We start from the raw sequence: 24,324 nt of genomic DNA, 5'->3' as shown, positions 1-24,324 counted from the left end.
AAGTGAGTTATTTTTGTAAATATTTAATTTTTGCCTGCTTTCAAGTTTGAAAAATTTGATGATCTAAGTAGGGAATAACAAATACTTTTGTGCTGCTGTCATCTGAAAGTTATGCAAACAGTTGGTGTTTCAATTTTGGAATGTGATGTACTGTCTTCAATAATGTATACTGCATAGTGGCATGCAGAAAGGAAGCGATCTTTTGCTTTTAACAAGTGGATATGCTGTGGTTTGGAATAAGTGGGTAAGAATAAGATTAAATCTTAATTTGCGACAGGGTAAGTTTTGCTATTCTCTACTGTTAAGAAAAGAATTTCATACTGTGAATTACTTTGAACTTCTATTCTTAATGCACTTAAAATCAGAAGAGAACTTAGCTAAACAAAGGCATCAAATAAATTTGAAAAAAGTGTTAGAAATTGATTTTGAAATCTAACTAACAAAGGCTAAACGAACTATTCTTTGATCTCTTACAACAAGATTAATTTCAAAAAACGTTATTTTTGATGCAGAACAAGCATTCAAATGAATACAAAACAAGAGTTTCTGGCTAGACATGAATTAAAGCTTGCAACCTCATGTCGTGGAGATGCTAAATATATAATGTTCAAATTTTAATAGTGTCTGATTTGTTATAGAACTTTATCTTAGGTAAAAAAAAAAATGCACTAACAAATATTTTGGCATGATAAACACCACTTTTGGATGGGTAATTACTGGTTCAAAATTTAGAAAAGAGAAAGCTTGCTTACAAATTACTGCTGTTATGAAGAATACAATAATAAAACTCTTTATGTTTTAATAATGGTAAATATGAAACTAAATTACTTTGGAAACCTAATTTTTATGAATTAAATAATAATTGCTATCTAAAGAAGGCTTTTGAAATTTTGAGCGATAGCTTGGATAAAGATGTAGAAGTGCATAAAGAACATACAAAAAAAAAAAAAAAAAAGAAAAAAAAAAAGAAAAATGATTGTTAAAGTACATCAAAATAATGATCTTGAATCAGATCTTATATGTCGTATACAGCAGTGATTAAGTCCAGATAAAGAAACGTCTTGTATTCAGATTTATTTTTGATGCACCTTGCATAGGGAAAAATTCTAAATCCTTAAATGATTTGTTAGAAGCCTGACCTAATTTATACTTTAACATATTAGATGTCATTCTTTAATTTGGAAAACACAATATCACTTGTTCCTCTATAGAAAGAGTATTCCTCATAAAAACATTCATGAATCTCATGATGGACTTGTCATAATTGCCAAGTCTAAGTTCATGTATGATTTAGGTTGAATAATTCAAGTTTTGAAAGTATGTGGTAGTCTTGTACAATCATGTATATTGAAAACTAAAAGAAGGGACCACAAGAGACCTGTGCAACTGATTTACCCCTTGAATTCTCAGACTGAAAAATGAACTTGAATTAGCAACTTTTATTTAATATTCTATATTTCGTGTTTCCTTATAAAACTTTTAGTTAGCTAGCTGAGTTATTACTTATAAGTTACTGTTTATTGCTTATAATCTTATTTACTTATAGGTCTTTATTTCCTTGCATATAAAATCATCTCCATAGATGTTTTTGCTATCTTAATGAAATCTGAGACATTTCTATTTTTCAGTCATAATGAAAATACAATAAATTTCTATGTACATTGATTCTTAAAATTAAGATTCAGGCAGTTTTGACGGGAAGCAAAGCGCTGAGGTATTAGCAAGGTAGAAAGTAGGAAAAAAGTGACGCAGTTTATTTTCGAATGCTATTTATACAAAGTACGGGGGAATTAAAGGGTTATCATTAGTTTAAATTATAATTTTGATTTATATATTATATATATTAAATTGAACAAAAATAGGAAAGGAATTTAAAACCTAGAAAAAGGGCCATTAAAATATTTGAAGAAACCTATCTTTTTTCCAGAAATGCTTGTAAAATGAAATACTTATGCAAATTACAAATTATGAACTAAAAAAAATTAGGGAAAAAAATGAAAAATTTTGAGTATGAATTTTTTTTTTTCACTTTCTTTCCCCTTTTTTTTTAAATCTCCATTGTCAGCTTCAAACAGAACTTGTCAAGGAAAAAGTGTTTTGAAGCATCAAACCTAGTTGATTAACTAGACCACGCAAGCATGTTTCGTTCGAACAAATCCACTGAGACTGAAACAGTTGTTGTTTTTGTGGGTACAGCCCCGACCCCTCTAGCCGATTCATATCAGCCACAAAGGGGAAGGCCCGTCTAACACAAAAAGTCCACCAAGCCAGCCGTGCCTCAAAAAGAAACACACAATTCTTAATTTTAAAATTCTTAATCATATAAAAAAACAGACAATTCTTAATTTTTAAAGCCATAAAATATCAAATGCTCCTGCGAAACCAGGCCCGGGCCCCGAACAACAAAAAAAGTAGAAAAATGAAACATAACAAACTAAAAAAAACTGGTTCAAATGGTTGTAAGCCTTTTAAAATCTCTTTTAAAAACTCATAACATCCAATTTTAATTCTCCTAACTACCAATGCCCATAATATTTTTATTTTTATTTATCACAGTCATAACATCTTGTGAAAATTTCAAATTCAAAATTTATCATATTTCATTTGTGTTATATCTAATCCTGTTATTCCATATTTTGCCCTCACCCCCCGGGTAAGAGTACATATCTCAATGAAATGTTCCGCATCTCCAATAAGATCACATTTGAGGCATCTATCGTTGCCCTGGAGGTGGAATCTCTTTAAATAATGTGAAAATCTTCCATGACTTGTGATAAGTTGATTCACATCTATATCTGTATAGGTTTTCATTTTTCTATTTATTTTTCTATTTTTTAAATAAGACTTTCGTCTTGTTGAATTTTCCCACATTTGATTCCATTGCTTTTAATAGTAGTCTTTCATTTTTATAATCATTTTCCTTCTTGCCGGATTTATAATATTGTAATCTAAACCATCCCCCAGGGCGGCCTCTCATTACCTAGGTGACCAATATGAGCTTTTATCCAATGTAGTTTTATATAATGTCTCTCATTGGCCTTGCGATATAATGACTTTATTTCTTCTATCAAATTACTTTTTGGCTCCGGGCTGGAGAGCGCCGTTAAGACAGAAAGTGCATCTGAATAAATATGTATATAATGTCTGTTAAATTTTTATCTACCCAGATCAACGATTCTTTTATAGCAGCTCTTCAGCCTGGTATACAGAAATAGTATCATTCATTTTCAATTTTATAGAATCTCTTTCTAAGCCATGAAAGTAAACAGTATAAACTGCACCGACGCCCCCCCTCAAACCCAGAGCCATCTGTATAAATTTCTATTTCACCCATATTTGGTTCTTCACAATCAAACCAACACCAAACACATTTCTCGGGTTAATATCAATAAAAATTGGATATTTAATATAACCTGTATAAATTTTAAAATCATCGTATACATTAAAATCTTTTAGGCCATTGCTCAATAAAAATTTATCATAGTAATATTAATAAAAAATCAAGAGAGGGGGCACACTGGATATAATGCATAGAACTTCCGCCGAGATAGTCCGAAAGGCCCTTGTAATAGCTAGTAGCCAGCATCTCTGCAAAGAGTCCAATTTCGTTCGAAGTCTTATTAATTCCCCCGCCCGGAGACCCCATGCACCAATACCATACGTAATCTTGGGTAAAATAACGTTCATATATACTTCTTTCAATATTTTACTTTTACTGATCAAAGTATTTGCTGTGAAGGTATTTGTATAATATGTGAGAATTCTTTCAATATTTCTCTGTATTTCTTTAAAATGCGAAATAAAATTCATTTTTCTATTTAGTACTATTCCTAAATAAGGACTGAAACGGTATTTATTTAACTCAAAATTCTTTTTAAAACTAATTAAAATCTAAACAATCAAAAACTCATTAAATTTGCTTCTTTTCCCAACATGCCTGCATTTTCTAAGTCATATAAAGTTAAAAAGTGCAAAGTACTGCCAATTAAATATATATACAGTCAAAAGTCTTTAATTCGGACACCCATAATCCAGAATGATCTATAATCCAGACTTCAAAGCTACAAACTTTCTGCGCATGCGTCGCTTTGACGCATGCGTGTAAGACCTTTACTTCTGCGAATATGCCTATGTGCGTGCACAAAATACGTTTACGAATGTGCATTTAATGTATAACGGACGGTATAAGCTAAGCTAAAATTATCTAATTCACAGTTAATGTTAATCCAGAATGATCTATAATCCAGACTTCAAAGCTACAAAGTTTCTGCGCATGCGTTGCTTTGACGCATGCGTGTAAGACCTTTACTTCTGCGAATATGCCTGTGTGCGTGCACAAAATACGTTTACGAGTGTGCATTTAATGTATAACGGACGGTATAAGCTAAGCTAAAATTATCTAATTCAGTTAATGTTGCAGATTGCGTTGTTCCTTAATCTTCGAATTGGATTCGGCTTATTTATTTTTGCAGACTGTTAGAGCAATTTTATAAAAGTAAGCTTGAACTTTCAATTATGTCAAATAGAATTTCTGATATATATTTACTAATATGTAAAGTATCTACAAAGCGAAAGTATGTTTCGAAGTCCATTAAACAAAAAGTGGAATTGCTGCAAAAAAATGGATAAAGGCATATCCTTTAGTTACCTAAACTTTAACGTTTGTTTATCTTTAATGCCACGGCGCGCAATGATTTGGAAGTTGATCTGTCAGCACTATCCTTATCTTCAGGGCAGATGTTTTTATTTTATTTGGCTTATAATTCCTCACTAAATGCAGTATTTCATCTCGATGTACTCCATCTTTGATATGATTTAAATCAAATTCCTCGTCATTATAATTTGCTTCCGATAGCGAAGAAAGTGACAGAGGTTATTGAAAACGAAAAAATTTCAATTGACAAATTAGTCGGTATTCTCGACACAGCAATTATAGGACTTGAACAGCGGAAGTTTGTAACTGAACAAGAAATGTCTGTTTACAGAATTAAAGAGAATGTATTATCACACAAAAAACGAAGCAACTTAAACAACTTACATTGAAAGACATGTTTAATAAAGTAAACAAATAAATATTAAGCTTTTTTTTTTTAATTTGATATCCTTTAGATCATAATTGTTCTTTATTTCATAAATTAGTTTCATATTTTTAATTTTATAATTTCTGCATGCCATCTTACCAGATTTAAACTGATGATCTATAATCCGGAAAAATCGATAGTCCGGAATCGCCGAAGTTCCGACGAGTCCGGATTAACGACTTTTGACTGTATTATATAGAGAGAGGGAGAGCATGTCAAAAGGGCTACAATATTTATGGTTATATTGATCACCAGGAATGAAAATGAGCAGTAAATTTATTATTTTCTTTTTAACCATTGCATTGTCTTGAATGATTTCGATAGTTTTGATATTTTTCTTTTCTTTTACTGGATATGGTTTGGTTTATTTTGATTATGACAGAGCTCCCAAGGGCAATCTGCCAATTTCTGAATATGTCAGCATAACAATCTGTTACATTGCTTCTTTCTGTTAGTGCCCATCCTGTGTTTTCAGGATATGACTTATTTTTCCAGTATTTATTATTTAGAATTTCTTTCTATTTAATAAACTGTCAGCTATATTTATTGAATGCATTCTTATTCCATAATCCTAGCGGCGTAAGAATTTGTAAAAAAAAGTCAATGCAGCCTGGAATTCAATTTGAATATATTATTTTTCGCCCAGTATTTTTTCATATCATCACCATGTGATTTCTTAATGCTGATTTATTTTCTTTTTCTAAAATTGAAAATGTAAGGATGCATCGATAAAACGTGGCACAACAGTGATTGTGCACTGAACATTTTCGTAAAATTACATAAATATCGAATGCCCCCTTATTTTATTTTTGCATTTTGGCAACAATTAAAAAATCGTTTGACTTTATTTTTTGCTTGCACTTCATTATAATTTATTTAATATTCAAACATATCTCATAGTTGTAAGGAGGCAACAAATAGCATTCGAATATTGGTAAGTTTTTATGATAAAGGTGGAAAATTGATCCGGGATATTGCTTAAATGAGTAAATTTATTCCATTCTACGGTCGTTCACTAAAGGTAACTCAACGTCATCAGAGATGTATGGTTAGAAAATTTGTGAAAAATCCACATTTGAGTTCTGTAAAGATTTCTAGAGAATTGATTGCAAATTTTTCTACTTCAGTTTCACCTGAAACTGTTCAACGAGTATTCAGTTCAACTGAATTACATTGGTGCTCTGCTTGAAGAAAATGTTTTTTAGTGCGAGAAATAGAAAGCTTAGGTATTTCTTTGCAAAATCAATGGTAATTTAAGCCTGAAGCATATTGGAATCATGTTTTATTTGCAAATGAAAACAGATTTAGTATTTTGCGTTCTGATGGGCGTATTATTGTATTTAGAAGAAAAAAAAAATATGAACTTAATCCCAAGACCCCGGTTGGAATAGTAAGGCATTTCCTTGTGTGGGGGTGCATATCAGCATCAGGATTAGGTAACTTAATATTTATTAAGGGTGCAATGAACCATGCTCTTTATTTAAATATTTTAAAAAGTAATTTAAAATTATCTGCCTAAAATTTGGGAATTGGAAGCAACTTTATTTTTAATCAGGTAATGATCCTAAGCACCCGGATCTCAACATTCACCTTTGGTGTGTCTATAATTGTCCACAAGTTGTGAAGACGCAACAGACACTATATTTAAACCCAAGGGACAGTTTGGAGAGAAGTAGGGGTTAGATTACAAAGACAGAACATTAAAACAAAAACTGAACTAAAAGCCGTAATCATGGAAGAATGGAGGAATATTTATGCAGATATTGAAGAAAACTGATGAACTCTATGCCCAGACATTTGAAAGCTTTCATAAATGTTGCAGGATATACTAAAAACTGACTGATAGAAATACTGCAGTATTTAACTAATATGTATGTGCGGATTTCTTTTAAGTGTATGACGGCTTTTGTGAGGTGGCTTTTCTGTTACTTTTTTATTATCGATTTTCCAAAAAAAGTTTTACTATGTTCATAAAATAATTAAATGTAGTTTTACTAAGAGAAATTTATAGATATTAAAATATTCTCATTCTCAAATATTAATTTTTATTAATGAATAAATCAATATTTTCACTGAAATTCATAAGTGTAATGAACACTTTTGAGAGCCACGTTAATGTCTCCTGAAAGGGGTTACATTTTAGGATTGATAAAATTATACAATTATATTTTTCCATGATTTACTTATGGCTAATGACACAGGAGGGTGATCATAAGTCAGAACAATATATATTTGTAAACTGGTGCCTGTCATTTCCAGGGTTCGATCAGCACAGTTTTTTTAAGAAGTGAAGAAGACAAACATTTTGAAAAATTTTTGAATGAACAAAGAATGATAATTTCTGATTATTTCTGTGGTAAATATGTGTTTAAAACATATGTAGTAATTAAGTACAGCAATTTTTCTTCTGTATTTTTAAAAATATTTTGTAGGAATAAGTGTTGCATTCTTAAATTTGATACAATATTTTCAGTAACAGTGCTTATTTGATGACAAAAGTCTTAATTTTTGTAAGGCTAAATATATATGAAATTCATTTTTGCCATATCTGCTGCTTACTGTTATATCCATTTATAGTAGAACAAATTAGAGGGGTCATAATAAAGATCACCAGTAAATTAAAACTAAGTTTGCACATAAACCGTAAAGGTTTTTGATGGTAAACAAGTATTTTTGCATTTTTTTTCTGTTTTAGGACAGTGCATGCCAAACAGTTTTCTTTAGAATAATGTAACATCCAATGCAAAAGTATAATTTCTTCATCAGCTCATTTTTACTGTGGGTAAGATTTTCTAAACATAAGAAACATAGCTTGGATTAGTTAATTTGGTAAGCAATGAATGAAATAGAATGACATGCTTTAAAAATTGTTGTTGATAATATTTGTTTGAAAAACAAGAATGCTGTTAAAAAAAGGTAAGAGCAGCTAAGCATTTAATTTAATGGAGATGAATCGGTAGTTTTAGAACATTTATCTCTTTATAAGAAATCGTTTGGTGCTTATTACTCTCTAATGAGAAAACTCTTCTTTCCATGCAAATGTGTGTAGTCTTTGGAAATCAGAAAATTTGTTAGTCTTTATGACTGCAAAAAATGAGAAAGTTTATATACTCATATAATTGAATTCTTATAGGAGCATTTGAAGTTTACTGGTGGAAACTTCTTTGTCAGTTGAAAATGTTCAAGCAAAGTGATATTTTTCAGCAGTAACTCAAATTTATAGTTTGAAAATGTTAATCAACAATGTGTAAAGTAATAAAATGTGCTAATCATTGCCAGTCAGCAGTTTAAAGCTGACTGGTTTAAATCTGACTGGATCTGACTGGTTTAAAGTTGAGGTTTAAAGCTGGTTGAGTTTAAAGTTTTTTAGCTTTGCCTTATTAAGTAAATTTGGGGAGAAGGCATTCAGTTTATCTTCACTCTAGAAAAAAGTTAACTTTTCTCCATGAGATGTTTTAACGGTTACATAGCGGCCAATTCTCTGGTTTTACTGGGAGACTCCCATTCTCATGGAAGATCACCAAATCTCCTGTTTTTAAAATTTAGCCTTTACTAAGGAAAATGTTTTCCAACAATAAATAAAATTTATTGATTGAATGAATCACAAATTCTATCCCTCCACTCTTAGTGATTTTCAGAATAGTTTTTGTTGAAATTTTATGTCATATGAACTGTATTTTTCTTTACCATATGAAATTTTTTTACGTTAAATTTTATCTGAGTTGTCTTAATCTACTACACACATTTGTAGATTTTTATGTGAAGTTTCAATAAATGCTTAATCAGTTAATATTTATGTTTATTTTACTTCATTATGTGGTATATTTCTAAGTTTGTACAGATAAATAATTCTTACGTTAATCGTTAATTTTATTTTCGTCATATTTAAAAGTACTTTGATAAATGAAAGCTTTTCTTCCCTGTTTGGGATTTTCTCAGTATAAGAGAGTAAGAAAATTACAGAATAAAGTTAGCCAAAAAGCATAAAATTCAGTATATCTAATTAAATGCTAATGTATTTCAAACAGAATTTATCGCAGATAGTTTAATAATTTGAATAATCCATTATTAAATGAATTTAAATCTGTCACAAGCTTCTTTGATGTGGTGTCACTGCATAGTATAAAAAACCTTCTGGTTTTGTGCAGATCCCCTGGTTTTTCAGATTTCAAAGTTTGCAGATATACTGTCAGAACCAAACAGTATTTGGTCAGATTATGGATCTCATTGCCTTTGGCATTGTCACCATACAAGATTATTTTCTCAAGAAGAAATGATATAAGAGTATCAATTTGTAATTGAGGAGATCCCAAATCAGGATTGTATTATCTTGTGGCAAAGCATGTAGTGGTGTCAACTGAAGTTGAATCTGGATAGCATCCCTGAGAAAGTGAGCCCGATAGTGAAAATAGGATGGAAGCCTCAAAAAAACTTTTTAACTCTTAAGATCTTAATCTACAAAGACTTGGTAGCCTTGTATTGGAAAACTCAAGTCTACATACCATTATATTGCAGCATCCCCCCCAAAAAAGCTAGTAATGGTCAAGAAAAGTGCTAAGTTGTATTGAATTCAGATTAATGGCTGTAGGTGTGGATTACTGTAGAGCCAGTTTCTATATCTGGATAATAAATTCCTCTGGAAAGTACTGTAACTGTTGATAAAGCATTCAGCTTTTACTATTACCTGAACATAACCAAGGCAAGAAGTATGTTGCTGATCTACAAAGTTTTGCTTTCAAAGTCATGTGAATACTAAGCTGAATTGTAATAGAATGGTCTGTTATGAGTTTTTCAAGCCAAAGAAATCAAAAGTTAATTTCTGCCACTAAGCGTACTATCCGGTGAATAGTTTTTTTTAGGATCAGACTGTTCTATGTTAATTCTGCACCATGGAAATACCAAGAGGCAAGACTGTTCTTGGTCGTGGACACTTAGCTGACGGGATACTTAACCGACACCAGTTAGCTGACAAGACATCTAGCCGACAGAGACACTTAGCCGACAGAGACACTTAGCTGACAGGACATTTAACCGACATGGACACTGAGCCAATACAGACACTTAACCGACAGGCCATTTAGCCGAAACAGACATTTATCTGACAAGACACTTAGCCGACAGGACATTTTGCCGACACAGAGAGTTAGCCGTCAGGACATTTAGCTACAGGACTTTTGACGGTCAACACATTTAGTCAACAGGACACTAAGCCGACAGTGACGTTTAGCTGACACGTACCCAATAATTATTCAAACTTACTATCAATTGCAAAAATTCTCAACTTCTCCATAAGTTCAATATTTAAGTTATTTTTTTCACTATCAGTAAAATTCATTTTTCGGTTCATTGTTTGATATGTATCGTGCTGTTTGGTGTATATTGGCCTAATTGAAAAAAACCCTGAAATATCTCGTCAGGGAATATGAATGAAATTTCGAAAGGAAAAAATAATTTTTTAGCTAAGTACGGTGGTCATTTAATTACATTTTCATGTGGGATCTTCAAAAATTATCCATAAAACTTCATTTAATCAACTGGGTTCTTTTGAAAACACTTTCACATCATTAATAATTTTTCTTGTTTGCTTAATGATATTGATTTTCCAAATGCTTTCAAATTTCAAATTTCTAATTACGTTTCATTACTATTTTACTCATCACATCATGTTACATTCTTTCCCTTACAAAATTGTTTGGCTCCTCCCACTAATGAAATTTCCTTTTCCTGTCATGAAAAATCTGAATAAAGTAATAAAAATTTTTATTCTTGAATTGTACTTTTTATAGAACTACTTTTGGTGGTGAGGGTTAGTTTAGCAAATATATTTTATTTTATTATTAAAAACAATTTAAAAAAGTGAATTTTTAAGATTGGATAATAAAGATAATAAAATATCAAGAAAATAATATCTAATATTTTAAGATAATAAATTATTTGTGACCTCTATAATTTGCAGTTCATGCCACCATTCTCGAGATAACAATTCTGTAACATTTTATTGACCACGCCTCTCGCAAAAAATACTTACTTAGGTTAATGTTTATAGCCCTAAACTAGAGCATAATGTTTAATTTAGAATAAAAATATTCTTTAAGGTTTTTTTTTTTTTATAACTGAAGCTGCACAAAACCTAGTAGTGTGGAACAAAGCATCACATCGTAAAAGTCACTGTAGCGTGGTGCTATCTGTTGATGCAAGATTTAACTGGATCAGCCATGTAAATAGGAAATATTATGTACTGTGTTTTAAAATTCACGATGTGTAATTTTCAATATAATATGTTATATTAATGTTTTCCTATAAAGTATAACTTTTCGCAATATCTGTTAAAAGTGTATAAATTTTCATTTAATTTTTCATTAATTTTATTTATTTTTCTCTTTCATTCCTTCTCTTTCTCGCTTTTGGGATAATTTTTGAAGACCATATTAAAATGTAATTAAGTGACCGCCGTACTTAGCTAAAAAAATTCTTTTTTCCTTTCGAAATTTAATTCATATTCCCTTTTTCAATTTGGCCAATGTACACCAAAAGCACGATACATATCAAACAATGCTAAATTAACACAATAATTAATAGCACATATGAGATCTTTAAGAATCAAAAAATGAATTTTACTGATATGTGAAAAAATGACTTAAATATTGAACTTAATGGAGTAGGTGTGAAATTTTGTAATTGATAGTTTAAATAATTTTTGGGTACGTGTCAGTTAAACGTAACTGTCGGCTTGGTAACCTGTTGACAGTTAAGTGTCCTGTAGCTAAATGTCCTGTCAGTTAACTGTGCATGTCGGTTAAATGCCCTGTCGGCTAAGTGTCCTTGTCGGCTAACTGTCCATGTAGGCTGAATGACCTGTCGGCTAAGTGTCACGGACCCGACTGTTCTAATGTGTTAAGCAAGGAAAGCCAGGCATTTGTAAATAAATAAATACTATTCTATATTTTATCTACTTTTTCATGTAATTCAAGTGCATGGCAAAACTGATTAACATTTTATATTTACACATTTTTCATGCATTGAACAGTGTTACTGCCTTTCTGGCAGGGATTTTTTTAGGTCAGTTGTTTTTCATGTGAAATGTTCAGAAGAACGAAGAGTGGGAAGCCTGCATGCCAAAATTGTAGATCACTTAGCTGGAAAGCATTTCAAGGGTGCACACGAGGAGGTGTATCTATATTGCACCCTTCTCTTAAATCAATATGGTATTAATTGTCTAGTATTTGCTATTAATTTGGCAATGGACCAAGGCTCCAAAACATGGGACAAAAAAAAAAAAACCTTCTTAAAAGTTGATTAAATAAGGCCTTATAGGTACTTTCTAATTGGTGTGAAGAAAATAACATGACTACATTTAGAAAAGACAGCTTCACAGTCTTTTCGTTTAACCCATGAAATTTTCCCCGCAGTCTTAAAGTACCAAGATACTTTGATTATCAACACAACAACTTTACTTATCTGGGAGTGACTTTTGATAATAAGTTGGAAGCTTCATGTTGAGCAGCTTACTGAATGTGTTTCAAATAGACTTAGTATTTTTAGTATATGGGGGTGTGTTCGGTCCACTCTTGACATTACATTTAATAATTTATTCTTCCTTTAATGACATATTGTTGTGAAGCTCTTATCACAGCTCCACAATCGTTGGTTAATTATAAGCTTGAAGTGATGCAAAACCAAACTCTTCTTCGCTTGATTACAGGAGCTATGAAACCCACACCTATCGATGCAATGTTATTGTTGACAGGAAATAAACTGTTCCAGGATATTATGAAATTGAGGGCCTTGGTTCTCTATGAAAGCTACTGCGGATAGAGGATCCCTACTGGAGGGACTACGTAGTCAAGTCTAGGAAATTAAAAACCGAATATGGATTTATTCAAAAAGTCTTAGACATTAAGAAAGATCTTGAGATTCCAGGTAATATAAAACTACTCTTGACAACCATAAACCCTTTGGAGGTGATTAATGTCAAAGTAAATTTAGACCTGGTGGAAACGATCCATTGAAAGAGAGATGTTGCACCAAGTGTTTGGAATGTCTCACTTTGGAGACCATTGTGGCTAGATATCCACCTAGTTAGTGGCTGCGCATTTTTGCTGGTGGTTCTCAGTTTGACTTCCATTTTAAAGTTGTGTCTGGTATGCTTTTGAATCTTTTTTTATTCCCCTGCAGGATACATTGCTATCTCTTTTAATTATAAATTAGTAGCCGTATGTATAGCCCTAAAGCAGTTATTAGCTATCCATTACAAGTTTGCAAAGGCAGTCATTTTTTTTTATTCTCACGTAGCTATTCAATATATTAGCTTTGTTAAACACCCATTAACACCTAAAATTTTGCAGTATCAAGAATTCCTGAGAACTGTGACTTTAAAAGAGAAACAAATTGTTTTCCATTCGGGGGGGGGGGCTGGCCATTGTGACCTTTAGGGTAATGAACAAGTGGACTTCCTTGCCAAAAGTGGTGCCAGCTTAACAACATCCTAATAAATTAAAATTTTTTCAAAAAATTTATTTTCATCTAATATCTTACAAGATTTTAGAATTGTACAGCCTAAAAGTTGATTAATGATAAGTCCTCTTATTCCCGATAGTCCAAGAGGCTATGGAGTTGTGCCTTTCAATCTATCTACAGGACATGATTGCCTTGCCACCCACGTGCACCACATAGGCGTTTGAAGCGATCCTATTTGCCCACTTAGGGATTTTGGAGAAGAAATAGACGGAGACCACCTGCTCCGATGTGGGGCTCCTCATGGTTATAAAGAACAGTTAAGATACTGGGAGGCAAGAAATCTCTGTAGGCAATGATTTCAGTCTTTTTGTTCTTAATTCGGTTGTTTGTAAACTCTTTTTATAAGCTTTCACTTCTTTGTAACTTTTTGCCTACCCCTTGGAATTTTTTTTTTTTTTTTTTGAAAGAAATATTCAGCAGAATAATCTTAAACAATGTTAAACTAGTGATTGAATACCTCGGCAGATGAAGATAAATGGATTTATTTTAATTGTACATGGTTTGTGGTTAGTTGAAGAAAATGTTGCCACAAGTCATTTTAACATGCTTTGGTTGTATAAATACACATACAGGTATTTATATGTATCTGTGTGTGTATATATATATATATATATATAGAGAGAGAGAGAGAGAGAGAGAACAGTCAAAACATATAATCACGAGAAAACTTTTCCTACAAAGTCTGTTTTAGACTTTTGTATGCTTTTTGTGTTGAAAATATTTTAAGGCCTTTAAGTATGTTCTGATTTGTAAAAAATTGAATTTTTTTTGGTTGATAACTTGTCTGACATTATGACATTTTATTCATTATGTATTAATTCTTGCTTATATTGATATAGTTCTTCAAGCTTAGCAGCTCTGTCACTTCAGAATGAGGAAGAGGATCTTCCTGTTCAAGGACCAATCAATAAAGAGCCAGATGATAAATTATATCCTGAAAAGAAAAGATTAGGAATTCGTAGATTGTAAGTAATGCAGAATTTTGTTCTGTAATTTTTGGAAATTAAAATATTTATTTTATATTATGAAAGAATGAAAGTACTTTTGTTATTTTAAAATTTCCTCCATTATTTATTTTATTTTGTTTCACTCATTTTTTATTTTATAATTTTAAAAACTTCATTTATTTATTTATTAATTATTTTTTCCCTTAGCTTTTCTCTGCATAAAATCTAATATATTAACCCTTCTGCATGACAAATTCTTAACTTGTTCAATTTACGTTTTTATTTTATGCTGTTCAGTTTTCATTTTCTTCGACGAATCTCTGTGGATAGTCCTGTACCACTCGTGCCATTTTCAGCTTCCCATCAGTCACCTGGCCGAAGCTCATGTAGATGAAATATACCTCCAGTCCATGAATTGCCATTAGAGTGCCAAGTGAAAAATCTCCTGATCCCATCTCTTCTGTTAAGTGTAACATGCTTTGGAGAGAAGCCATTGCCTGTGATTGCTTTTGTAATGTCACCAGGTCTGGTAAATGTCATCAAATCTCTTTGTAATTAATAAAAACTGACACGCATATTTTAACTTGTTACTTCAAAGGGATGTTAGAGACTGTGCATGTTTCTTAGTAGAAAATGTAAATTTCCATTGTTTCTTATTTTTAAATGTGTTCATTATATTTTAATTTGCACATATTTCATACTTCAGTCATACACATATTATGTTAAATTCTAGTTTAACTTTTGTTATCTGATGATACAGATATATTCGGTATTTGTGATTTTAACTTTTGTTATTTGATGATACAGATATATTCAGTATTTGTGATTTTATGTGCTTATGCTTGATATTATAATAGGTATATGTTTTTGATTGCATTTGCTAGTTCAGCGATTTTATTAAATGCATTTTAGAACATTTATTTATATTATTAAAAATATATACTGTCAAATCCCAGTAACCAATATGCGGATTAACTAGGCCCTGTCTTTAAAAAAAGTTTCTTTATTGCAAAATGATAGAAAGGTTATTGTCACAAAGTATCAGAATAAGGCAAAATTTCTGTGGAGGAAATACAAAAGAGAGTGTATGGAATAGCAACAGTGATGGCAGTTGGTGTCAGAGTAGTTAACCCTCTGGCTGATCATCCCGCGATTTCCACGGGCAACTCAAATGTAGCAAAATTTGCGCGGGCATATGTTTTTCTTCCTTTATTGAGGAGCGCATCCTGTTTAACCATTGAAATAAATTATATACAGTATTATGTGTTTAGTTTACGTTTTGCCAAACAGATATCATTAGTTGTCCACTAAATTGCAGAATTTAAAGGAACGTGGTATTAGCGCTCAAACTTCACTTTTTTCTTACAGAAATGGCTGCCAGAAAACATTCAGCGATTATCTTGATTATTTAATTAAATTATTGAATTATTGAAAGACTGTGAAGTTTGAACTCTGCACTTTATATTTTCTTAAATTTTATACATTTTATATTATGCGATAAATAGAAATTAACTGTAATTCGACTGAAATTTATTTTAAAAAAGATTTTTTTTTTTTGTGATAACATCTGAAATTGGTTTTTCTGACAGCTTAGTTTCTCATGATAAAAATCTACATAAAAAATATTTTCTAGAAAGAAAAAGTGCATTTTTCAATTCTCCTATATATATAGATTTAAAATTTAAAACAAAAAAAAAAAAAATTACACAATTTTGGAAGCGATTTTGGTCCACAAATTGAGCAGTCAGAGGGTTAAGATATTTTTAATCACAGCATGTATAATTTAATTGCACATAATGTGGATAGTATTAATGTTGTTAAATGATTCATTAACAAATTCGCTGCCAAACCCAATTCAGTGCATCCATTCACGTGAGCCAAGATCCTGTCCATATTTTGACATTATAAAATTTTATCCAATTGTTTTGTTATTTAAATATATATATGTAAAAGATTATTTTCGGCTGTAAATTGTAGCAGTGCATACATATTTAGCATATGAAATAGTTTTGCTCTCTACCAGCAACTAGGTAACACAGTTAAACAAACAGCACTTACATGTTTGGATTCAGACAGAACCCCTGCAGTGGATATGTTATTTTCCATTAAGGCTGTTTACACTAGCAGAACTTCGCTCACAAGAAACATATGATACCCTACTGCTTCACTTAGTATAGATAGAGCATATGTCTCTTGGCAACAAAGTTCTGCTAGTGTAAATGGGCCTTTAGTCTTGCACGAGTTAACTGAACAAAAATTTGAGTAGTTTGTAACATTTTCAAGTGGATATCCCCCAACCCCCAAAAATGGTTTTGCATTCTAAGTATTTAATTATTCTACCTATGTTTTGAGAAGTAGATGATCCTTTCAGTGTGCCTAGTGTATCATTTACTCCTTTCCTGTACACCAAACATCTAAACTATGCATGCATTTGCTATGGCAATACCTGTAGTTGATGATTTAGGTATAATGAGTTATCTTGACAAATAAACTAAGTTACTAACTATGGGTATTCTCATAGATGGCAGTGAATGTGTTAAAAATTAATTGCTAAATCATTAAGTATAAATTAAATGCACAGCCCTTACTCTTCTGTTTCTTGTTGACTTCTATCACAGTATAAGTCTAGTTTAAGTAAAAATGTTCTCTTTATTTTGAAGTGTATTCTTATTTTGAATGCTTATTTTATTTACAGAACCCGTTGAATTTATTCTCTAAATAAAACTGCGTAAAAATACATATAAATTGTTAATAGTATTTTTCTGTTAATTACAATATGGGTTATTCTTTTTCATGTGTTTTATAAACTGCTGTTGGATTAACCAAGAGTGTTGTCCTCGTTATTATGTCAGTTAATGGGGAATCTACTTTATATAGTTCTAAAATATGATTAGCCTTGAAATATTTATAGAGTCAGTATTTTGTAATTTTAAGTAAAATGTTACATAGAGGTTTTAGACATCATTTTTGGGCTTTTGAATTATTACTTTTTGAAGTTTTTGGAGAGGTTAAAAATTTTTTTGGCATTTAACAAATGCAATGAAAATCTGATGACTTCATCATTATTTTTTGTGTGTAAAATTTTTGCTAACCTTATTACAATATCGAATGAATTTTAAAAGATATTTTCTATGTTGCAATTTTGTAACGTCAAAAAATATAATTATTTTACTAAGACTTGTAACTATACATCTAGACTTAGTATGAAATGTACATTCCTTACATAGTGGATGACTGTGAATGTCCAATTCATCATAAAATAGTTACACTGAAGGTATTTTATATCCCTTGTATAAGAGCAAATTCTGTTTTTTTTTTTTTTTTTTAAATCTTTTGGAAGGTCCGTGCTACTCAATGATATTAAAATGAATATTGGTAATATTAACTACTGAAAACATTATGAACTTGCCAGTGCAACTCCTGGGAAAAGTAAATAAGAAATAATCATTAATTTATAGGTCTTCATTTATTTTTGAAAATAGTAATAATAAGAGTAAAATATAAGGAAAATCTTTTTTTTTTTTAATCCACAGGTGATGTTATTTCATTAACTATAAAATTTTCAGTTATAGTTTTCATAGTCTATTAAGCAAATTTTTGAAATTAGTATTGTGTTCAATAGCTGCTTTTATCTTTCTATTTAAGTGTATTTTTTCAGGCAGGTAACACCACAAGATAGGAAAATGTAAAATAAGTTATGCCATGCTCTATAAATAGATTTCTACTTGTACTTATGTGCCTGAAATTAAGAGTATCATTTGATGTTCCTAGCTGAATGTGCTAAAATGTCATTTCATAAGTTTTATCTAATTTTATTTGTAATGAAGTTTTACTTTGCTCTTTAAGTGTTGTGATGTAATTTCAAGGCTGTCAATCCCATATTATTATCAAGTAAAAAGCCATATCATTAGCAATGTCAAATATTTGAAGTATTAAGAGCACATCAGTGAAATAAATATATTTGCTTTTTTTATGGTGTTTAATGTACCAGGATTGTGTTTCATTCATGAGATTAAAAGATTTGGCCCTGCCTTAATGTAACACAAAAATCATCATGAATAATCAATAACTTTAGTTATGCTGGAATAGTTAATACTGACTGAGCATTGAATTATTAATTTTAAAATAAAAATGAATCATAAAGGGCATCTATAATATAGCATACTGGGTGTATGAATGTTACAGAAGAGGAGATATAATAGACTTGTATCAATGAAGATGAATATATTTCAGATTAGAATTTTAATCAAATATCATTGTATTATCTTTATGAAAGAGTGGGTGAATATTTTTATTTTCAAGCTTGGTTTATAGCTTTAGACCAGTAAAATGTCTAAGCGTAACATTTGTTTTTTAAGTATGAAATTGTCAATAGAATTTGTGTAAAAAAACTGCATATGGTTTGTATTATATTAACTTTGCTTTAAGCAATAATGTTCTGAAAGCAGATGCTAATCATAAATAGTTTTTCACTTCCTAAGAATGGCTTTAAATATTTTTTATTCATGGTAAAGTTTGGCTTTCAGTGCATGTGGCATTCACCTGTAAAATTTCAAAGAAATTTTGTATGAAGTGCAAGATTTTTGTAATTTTTTTTTCTTTTTAAAAATATGTAATAATTAAAAATGTTTGAAAATATCACATTTAACTTTTACTGTAGTATTTACATTTTCATCATTTTTACCAGGATAGTTCTACATTGGATATTTTGTTATTTAACCACATTCTGAATGAATGAGGTTATTTTAAAAGTTTTATTAAATTGTATGTGTGTTTTTAGGTGTTAATTTTGTGATTTATTTATACTTAACTGTTTTGATATTAGCTTATAACATTGCGTCTATTTTTATGTTGCTTTGTCACCAAATTACATATCATATATGAAAATTTTTTTAGATATTTTAACTTAATATATGACCTTCTGGATATTTTAAGATACCTTTTATAGTATTAAATAAAATCTGTTGATTTAGTAGGAGCATAAAAAATACTTGTCAAAAAAGCAGTTTTTATACCCGTCGTAGCTAGTGAGCACAGAACAAAAGTATTGTGCTAGTAACCCTATATAACACGGCTGTTAGGTTCCTTAAAAAATTATAAATAAAACAGCTACACCATTTTTCTTTTGTGAATATTAGAAGTTTTAATATAAGCATTAATAATTATTGAGAAATAATTGTATATTAAGTAATGCAATCATATAATTTTGTTCAATATTCCTAAGCAATCATATAATATTAGGATATTAATAATTAGGATTATTTTCTTTCTGGTTAAATATCCTCAATTTTTAAGCTTTGTTCTAGAACAGCTTGATTTGTGTGTTCTATTTTGCTTTTAATTTTATTTTTAGAAGGTTTTCCCCCTTGTTCTCTCTTTTATTTTCTCGATAGATTTTTTTTAAACTTATCATAGTGTTGAACTAAGCATTTTTTTAAAGTTCTGTCTTAATTTTCCTCTTATTTTGGTCGAATTACATAAAAGCTTAATTGTAGTAGTTGCCCGTCTTGGTTTTTGCCTTTCTGTTGTACTTTCAGTCAATGGAAAGTGAACTTTTTTAACCTTTGAAGGTGTTTATAGTTGCATGTTAGTGCCACACTTAAAAAAGCATTTAAGAGTATAAATACTGGTAACTTAGAGATGCCCGACCTGTAGCTGAGTTGCTATGTCACCTGAACACAGGTTGTTTGATTCTAAGTTTGAACCCAGGTGAATGGTCTGGCTGCATTGTTGGTTTTTAAGTATGGGTAACACAAATACAAGCTAATTTCCTTTAAAAAGCTCCCCACAAAAAGCTTCTCTTAGGCATGGCTTTTTGGTTGATTTAGTTTCAAATAATTTTTGTAAGAAGGTATACCTAAAATAATTAGCACTATGGAAATGTATAATTAATATAGAAATCCTGTCAGTAAATTTTCGGAACCTTGCTGCAGTCTCCAGAAAGATCTTATTGGTCACTTGCTGCTCATGGGTCATCAATAACTTTTCAAATAAGTTTAGCTTAATTTCAGTTTTCTAAAAGTAATGCTTTAGATTTAAATACGTTCAAAATTTGCTTAATATGTGCATATAGTACAAGTAGCAGAGTGACAGATAGGGGGCTGAAAGACAAAAAAAAAAAAAAAAAAAGTATGTTAAAAAGAAAGGAAATGTTTCTCTACAACTTGCTAAAAAAATTTAATAACTGGTCTACAAGGGTAAAATGTTTTCATAACAAGAATTCTCAAGGGTCTCACGAATTACTTGTAGATAAATAGAATGATTAACATGATTACAACATGATATAACAAAATAACATGATATTTTGCTTAAATTTTATTAGTTTTCATCCTCTGAATGAAATTAGTTTGCCATAGATGCAATTTTACCTAAATTTGTTTAATCAGTTTCTTTATCTACTAGTAATTCGTGAGATTCTTCAGAATTCTTGTTATGAAAGCATTTTACCCTTGTAGACCAGTTATTAAATTATTTTTAGCAAGTTGTAGAGAAACATTTCCTTTCTTTTGAACATACTTAATTTTTTCTGTCTTACAGCCCCGTATCCTTTCACTTTGCTACTGAAATGCAGCTTTAAATTTAAACTTTAAGCTCTATTCTGAAATAATATTAAATTGAAACAGCGTTATTGGAATGCTTTTGGGTTTTACAGAATTCTCTAATTATTTTTTTAATGTGAACCATGTTGCAGAAAGGCCGTTTTATATAGTGGTGATCTATATGTGAAATTTTTTTGTGAAAATGGTTATTAAATGTCTTCCTAACATTTCTTTTCTATGAAGTACCCAGTATATATTGAATTTTGAATTTTATTGTGAAATTTTAAATGTATATATGCATGGGTATTGTTGCCATGTAGTGTTCATTTATTCACTTGTCAAGGTTTATATAAAATTAATAGGAAGTTTTCTTCAAACTTTATTGTATTAAACAGTTGAATTTTTTACAGTCCTATAGTACAGTTTATACCTATTAATAGGTATTTGGGTTATTTATTTAAAAAATGCTAGTAGTTTTACTTTTTGTTAAAAATCAAATCCTGATTTGCCCTTTTTTTCCCCAAATGTATTTCATGTCTTTATTCAAGTTGTGTAATGCAAAATGGCAAAGAATTTGAGCTCACTTGCACATTAGGTTAATTTTATCCAACTGAATTCAAGTCACATTGTAGCTTTAGATTGCTGTGTTTTTAATAGCAGTTTGCTTAGTTTTTCAAAACTAAGTAAGCATTTTTCCTAAAGTATAAAAATAAGGCATAAGCAACACAGCAACAAAACAAATTATTGTAAATTTCAATTGTGAATGTTTATGATTGCTGTTAAATGACAACTTGTGTAATTTGTTAGAAGAAGGATATTACTTTTTGTATTTTTCCTAGTGTTTCATGTAAATTAAGCATTTAATTAAATTTGGTAAGTTTTTGGTTTTTTTATAGAACGCAAAAGTGTGTAGATTTTAAACATCTGATATGTGAACATTATTATTTGTGATAAAAAAAAAAGTATAGCACTGGCAGTGACGAGATTCCTAGTATGTTGTACATTAACAAATGTTGATAAATTGAGCAGTATTACTTATTTCCTATATTCATACATATATGTATCAATATTGGAAATAAGAAAAGGAACTTTTTTATTGCTGTTGTGTTAATATATATATTTTTGTATATTTATTATGTTAAATATAATATATTTGAAATTGCCACATTATTGTCAGAAAGTAATTCTGTGATCCTTTTTTTTATCTTAATTTATATGTAAATGCAGTTGTATATATATAAATATGCATTTCTGTTAATTATGGCTTAAAATTTGGAGTGTTGGTGATTTTTCACCTACTGCAAGTAGGCAGTGCTGCCATATGTAATATATGTATGCTTTTGTTGCGTTTCCGACTTACTCCCCCCCTTTGTTAATGTTATGACTGATGTATTTTGAATTCTGCATTAATTTTTTTAAATAATTTAAATATTTGGTTTACTGCTGCAAGGAATGCATTTGCCATGAATAGCCAAACTGTGTGTCTCTAAGACCTTGTGACAGTTAAAATTCAGTATTTTAGAATCCGGTAGAGAATTTTTCAAATCGGAAAGTCGGAAACGGTATGTATGTATCCTTTTAAAAGATGTAAAGCAGTTTTAAAATAGAAACATTTTGTGTAATTAAAAAGTTCATAGTGGTCTTTGTATAAGCAGAAATTGTGTTAAAATGAATAATGTAGTAACTTGAACGGCAGAAAAAGTGTTTGTTAAAAAACTTTATGCACACATTTGGAAAGAATAAATCAAATGAGACAGGATAGTATGTGCTGCAGAGAAATTACTGTTTGATGTATGATGATTATTTTAATTTACCTATGTTTTTAATGAAAGAATATTTCATCTTTCCTTTGGACTTAATGGAGATCAAATCCAACCTTAAGTTGTTTTTTTTTTTATTCAGTTGCTAGACACAAACTGAATGATCAAATGCCTGTTGCTTTCTTTATAACAATTTAAAAACATATATATTTGTATTGCTGTTCAAATAATGGTCAGAGATATTCTTTAAACAGCAGTTGACCATCATATTTTTCTTTTCTGCTATCTGAATAGCCATAACTATTTTTAAAAGTGCTGTTGCCTGGTAGTAAGTCACAGAAATATAATTGTTTACCTTTTGTTTATTACTTTGACAATTGGCAAATAGTTTAAAACTGTATAAAGTTATTTTACACATAGTGTAATTTAAAATTTTAATTACTGATTTGTTAAAAGCAGTACATCCTAGTTATGTTCCAATGTATATTTTAGTAAAAGTACTTTTTGTTACAACCCAGCTCATATTTAACAGCTAAAGAGCCTCAGTTGTGCTATGCTTGGCAGATGCAGTTTACAACATATCTTTTTATTTCAGTAAAAGTGCCTGGCTTTGGGTACTCATCCATTAGCTAATATGCTACAATTTTGTAATTGTGCATGACCTAGAATGCATGTGCAAACAAACCAGACTACTTCAACTGTATGATTAATGCTATAATATTGTGACTGATTTAAATTCTGAATTTGAAATAGTTTATAGTTTAGCATTTATTTAACTCCAAGAGTTTTGTTCATTTTAAATGATATACTATGCTATTATATAGCAAGAAGTTAATTTTTAATTTATTAAAATTAATATATGAATAATCCTGAGCCAAAATGTTATCCCTAATTGCAAATTACAATTAAAATTTCTAGTTTTCTTTTCTAAAATACCAGGTTTAGTACTTAGTGTGCGCTTTCCTTAATTTAATGCTATTAATTTTAAACTGAATTGTGTATTATGAATGCAGTTTATGATTTATATTTGTAAATAGAGTATGTATGTTAGTAACATATTAATTTGATAATGTTACTATATAAAGTCAAGATTAAAAAAAAAAAAAGTTTGTCTTCATTTCACAAAATAGACTGTAATTTCACTGTAATATTTCTTAATTAAAGGAATATGGACTTTAGTTTTGTTAGGCTGGTTATTGATATGATAGAAATTACCAAACATCAAAGTATAGTTCACAGATGAGCACTTTTGGAAGCTTATTTTTGGTAAACAGTGAAAAATTTTTAAATTGGGAGTTGATAGGCAAAAGAAAATAAACTTTTTAAGAAACAGAAATTCATCTAATTAAAAAAACTTTTCTTTAGTTGTTTGGTTAAAGTGTTATGGCAAAGATACATGCATTAGGAAGGAGACTTTCATGGAGGACTTTCTAAGTACACATAAAGGAAATTCACAAAAACTATGCAACCATTATGTTCA

At 30.1% G+C, this 24,324-nt stretch overlaps 2 protein-coding genes across 4 annotated transcripts in view; one reads left to right on the top strand and one right to left on the bottom strand.

Moving 5' to 3' along the window:
- The window catches only part of LOC118205026 (RILP-like protein homolog), a 90,327-nt gene extending 66,305 nt beyond the window's left edge, over positions 1-24,022 (top strand). Inside the window, exons 6-7 of one of the 2 annotated variants that reach the window (XM_085809731.1) lie at positions 14,438-14,563; positions 14,902-24,022. In XM_085809731.1, coding sequence (XP_085665857.1) covers positions 14,438-14,563; positions 14,902-14,935 — 160 coding nt within the window. In that variant the 3' untranslated portion in view covers positions 14,936-24,022. Of the gene's footprint in view, positions 1-14,437; positions 14,564-14,842 lie in introns of both variants that reach the window. The other variant, XM_085809730.1, reaches the window with a different exon arrangement.
- Positions 1-24,324, bottom strand: part of LOC146992678 (uncharacterized) — a 199,402-nt gene that overhangs the window by 73,110 nt on the left and 101,968 nt on the right. The gene's annotated exons all lie outside the window — the stretch shown is intronic.

The sequence above is a fragment of the Stegodyphus dumicola genome, chromosome X2, assembly GCF_044657685.1.
Source record: "Stegodyphus dumicola isolate Sdum_Otavi_A_Nest chromosome X2, ASM4465768v1".
Lineage (NCBI taxonomy): Eukaryota > Metazoa > Arthropoda > Arachnida > Araneae > Eresidae > Stegodyphus > Stegodyphus dumicola.
This window is presented reverse-complemented; position numbering and strand designations above follow the sequence as displayed.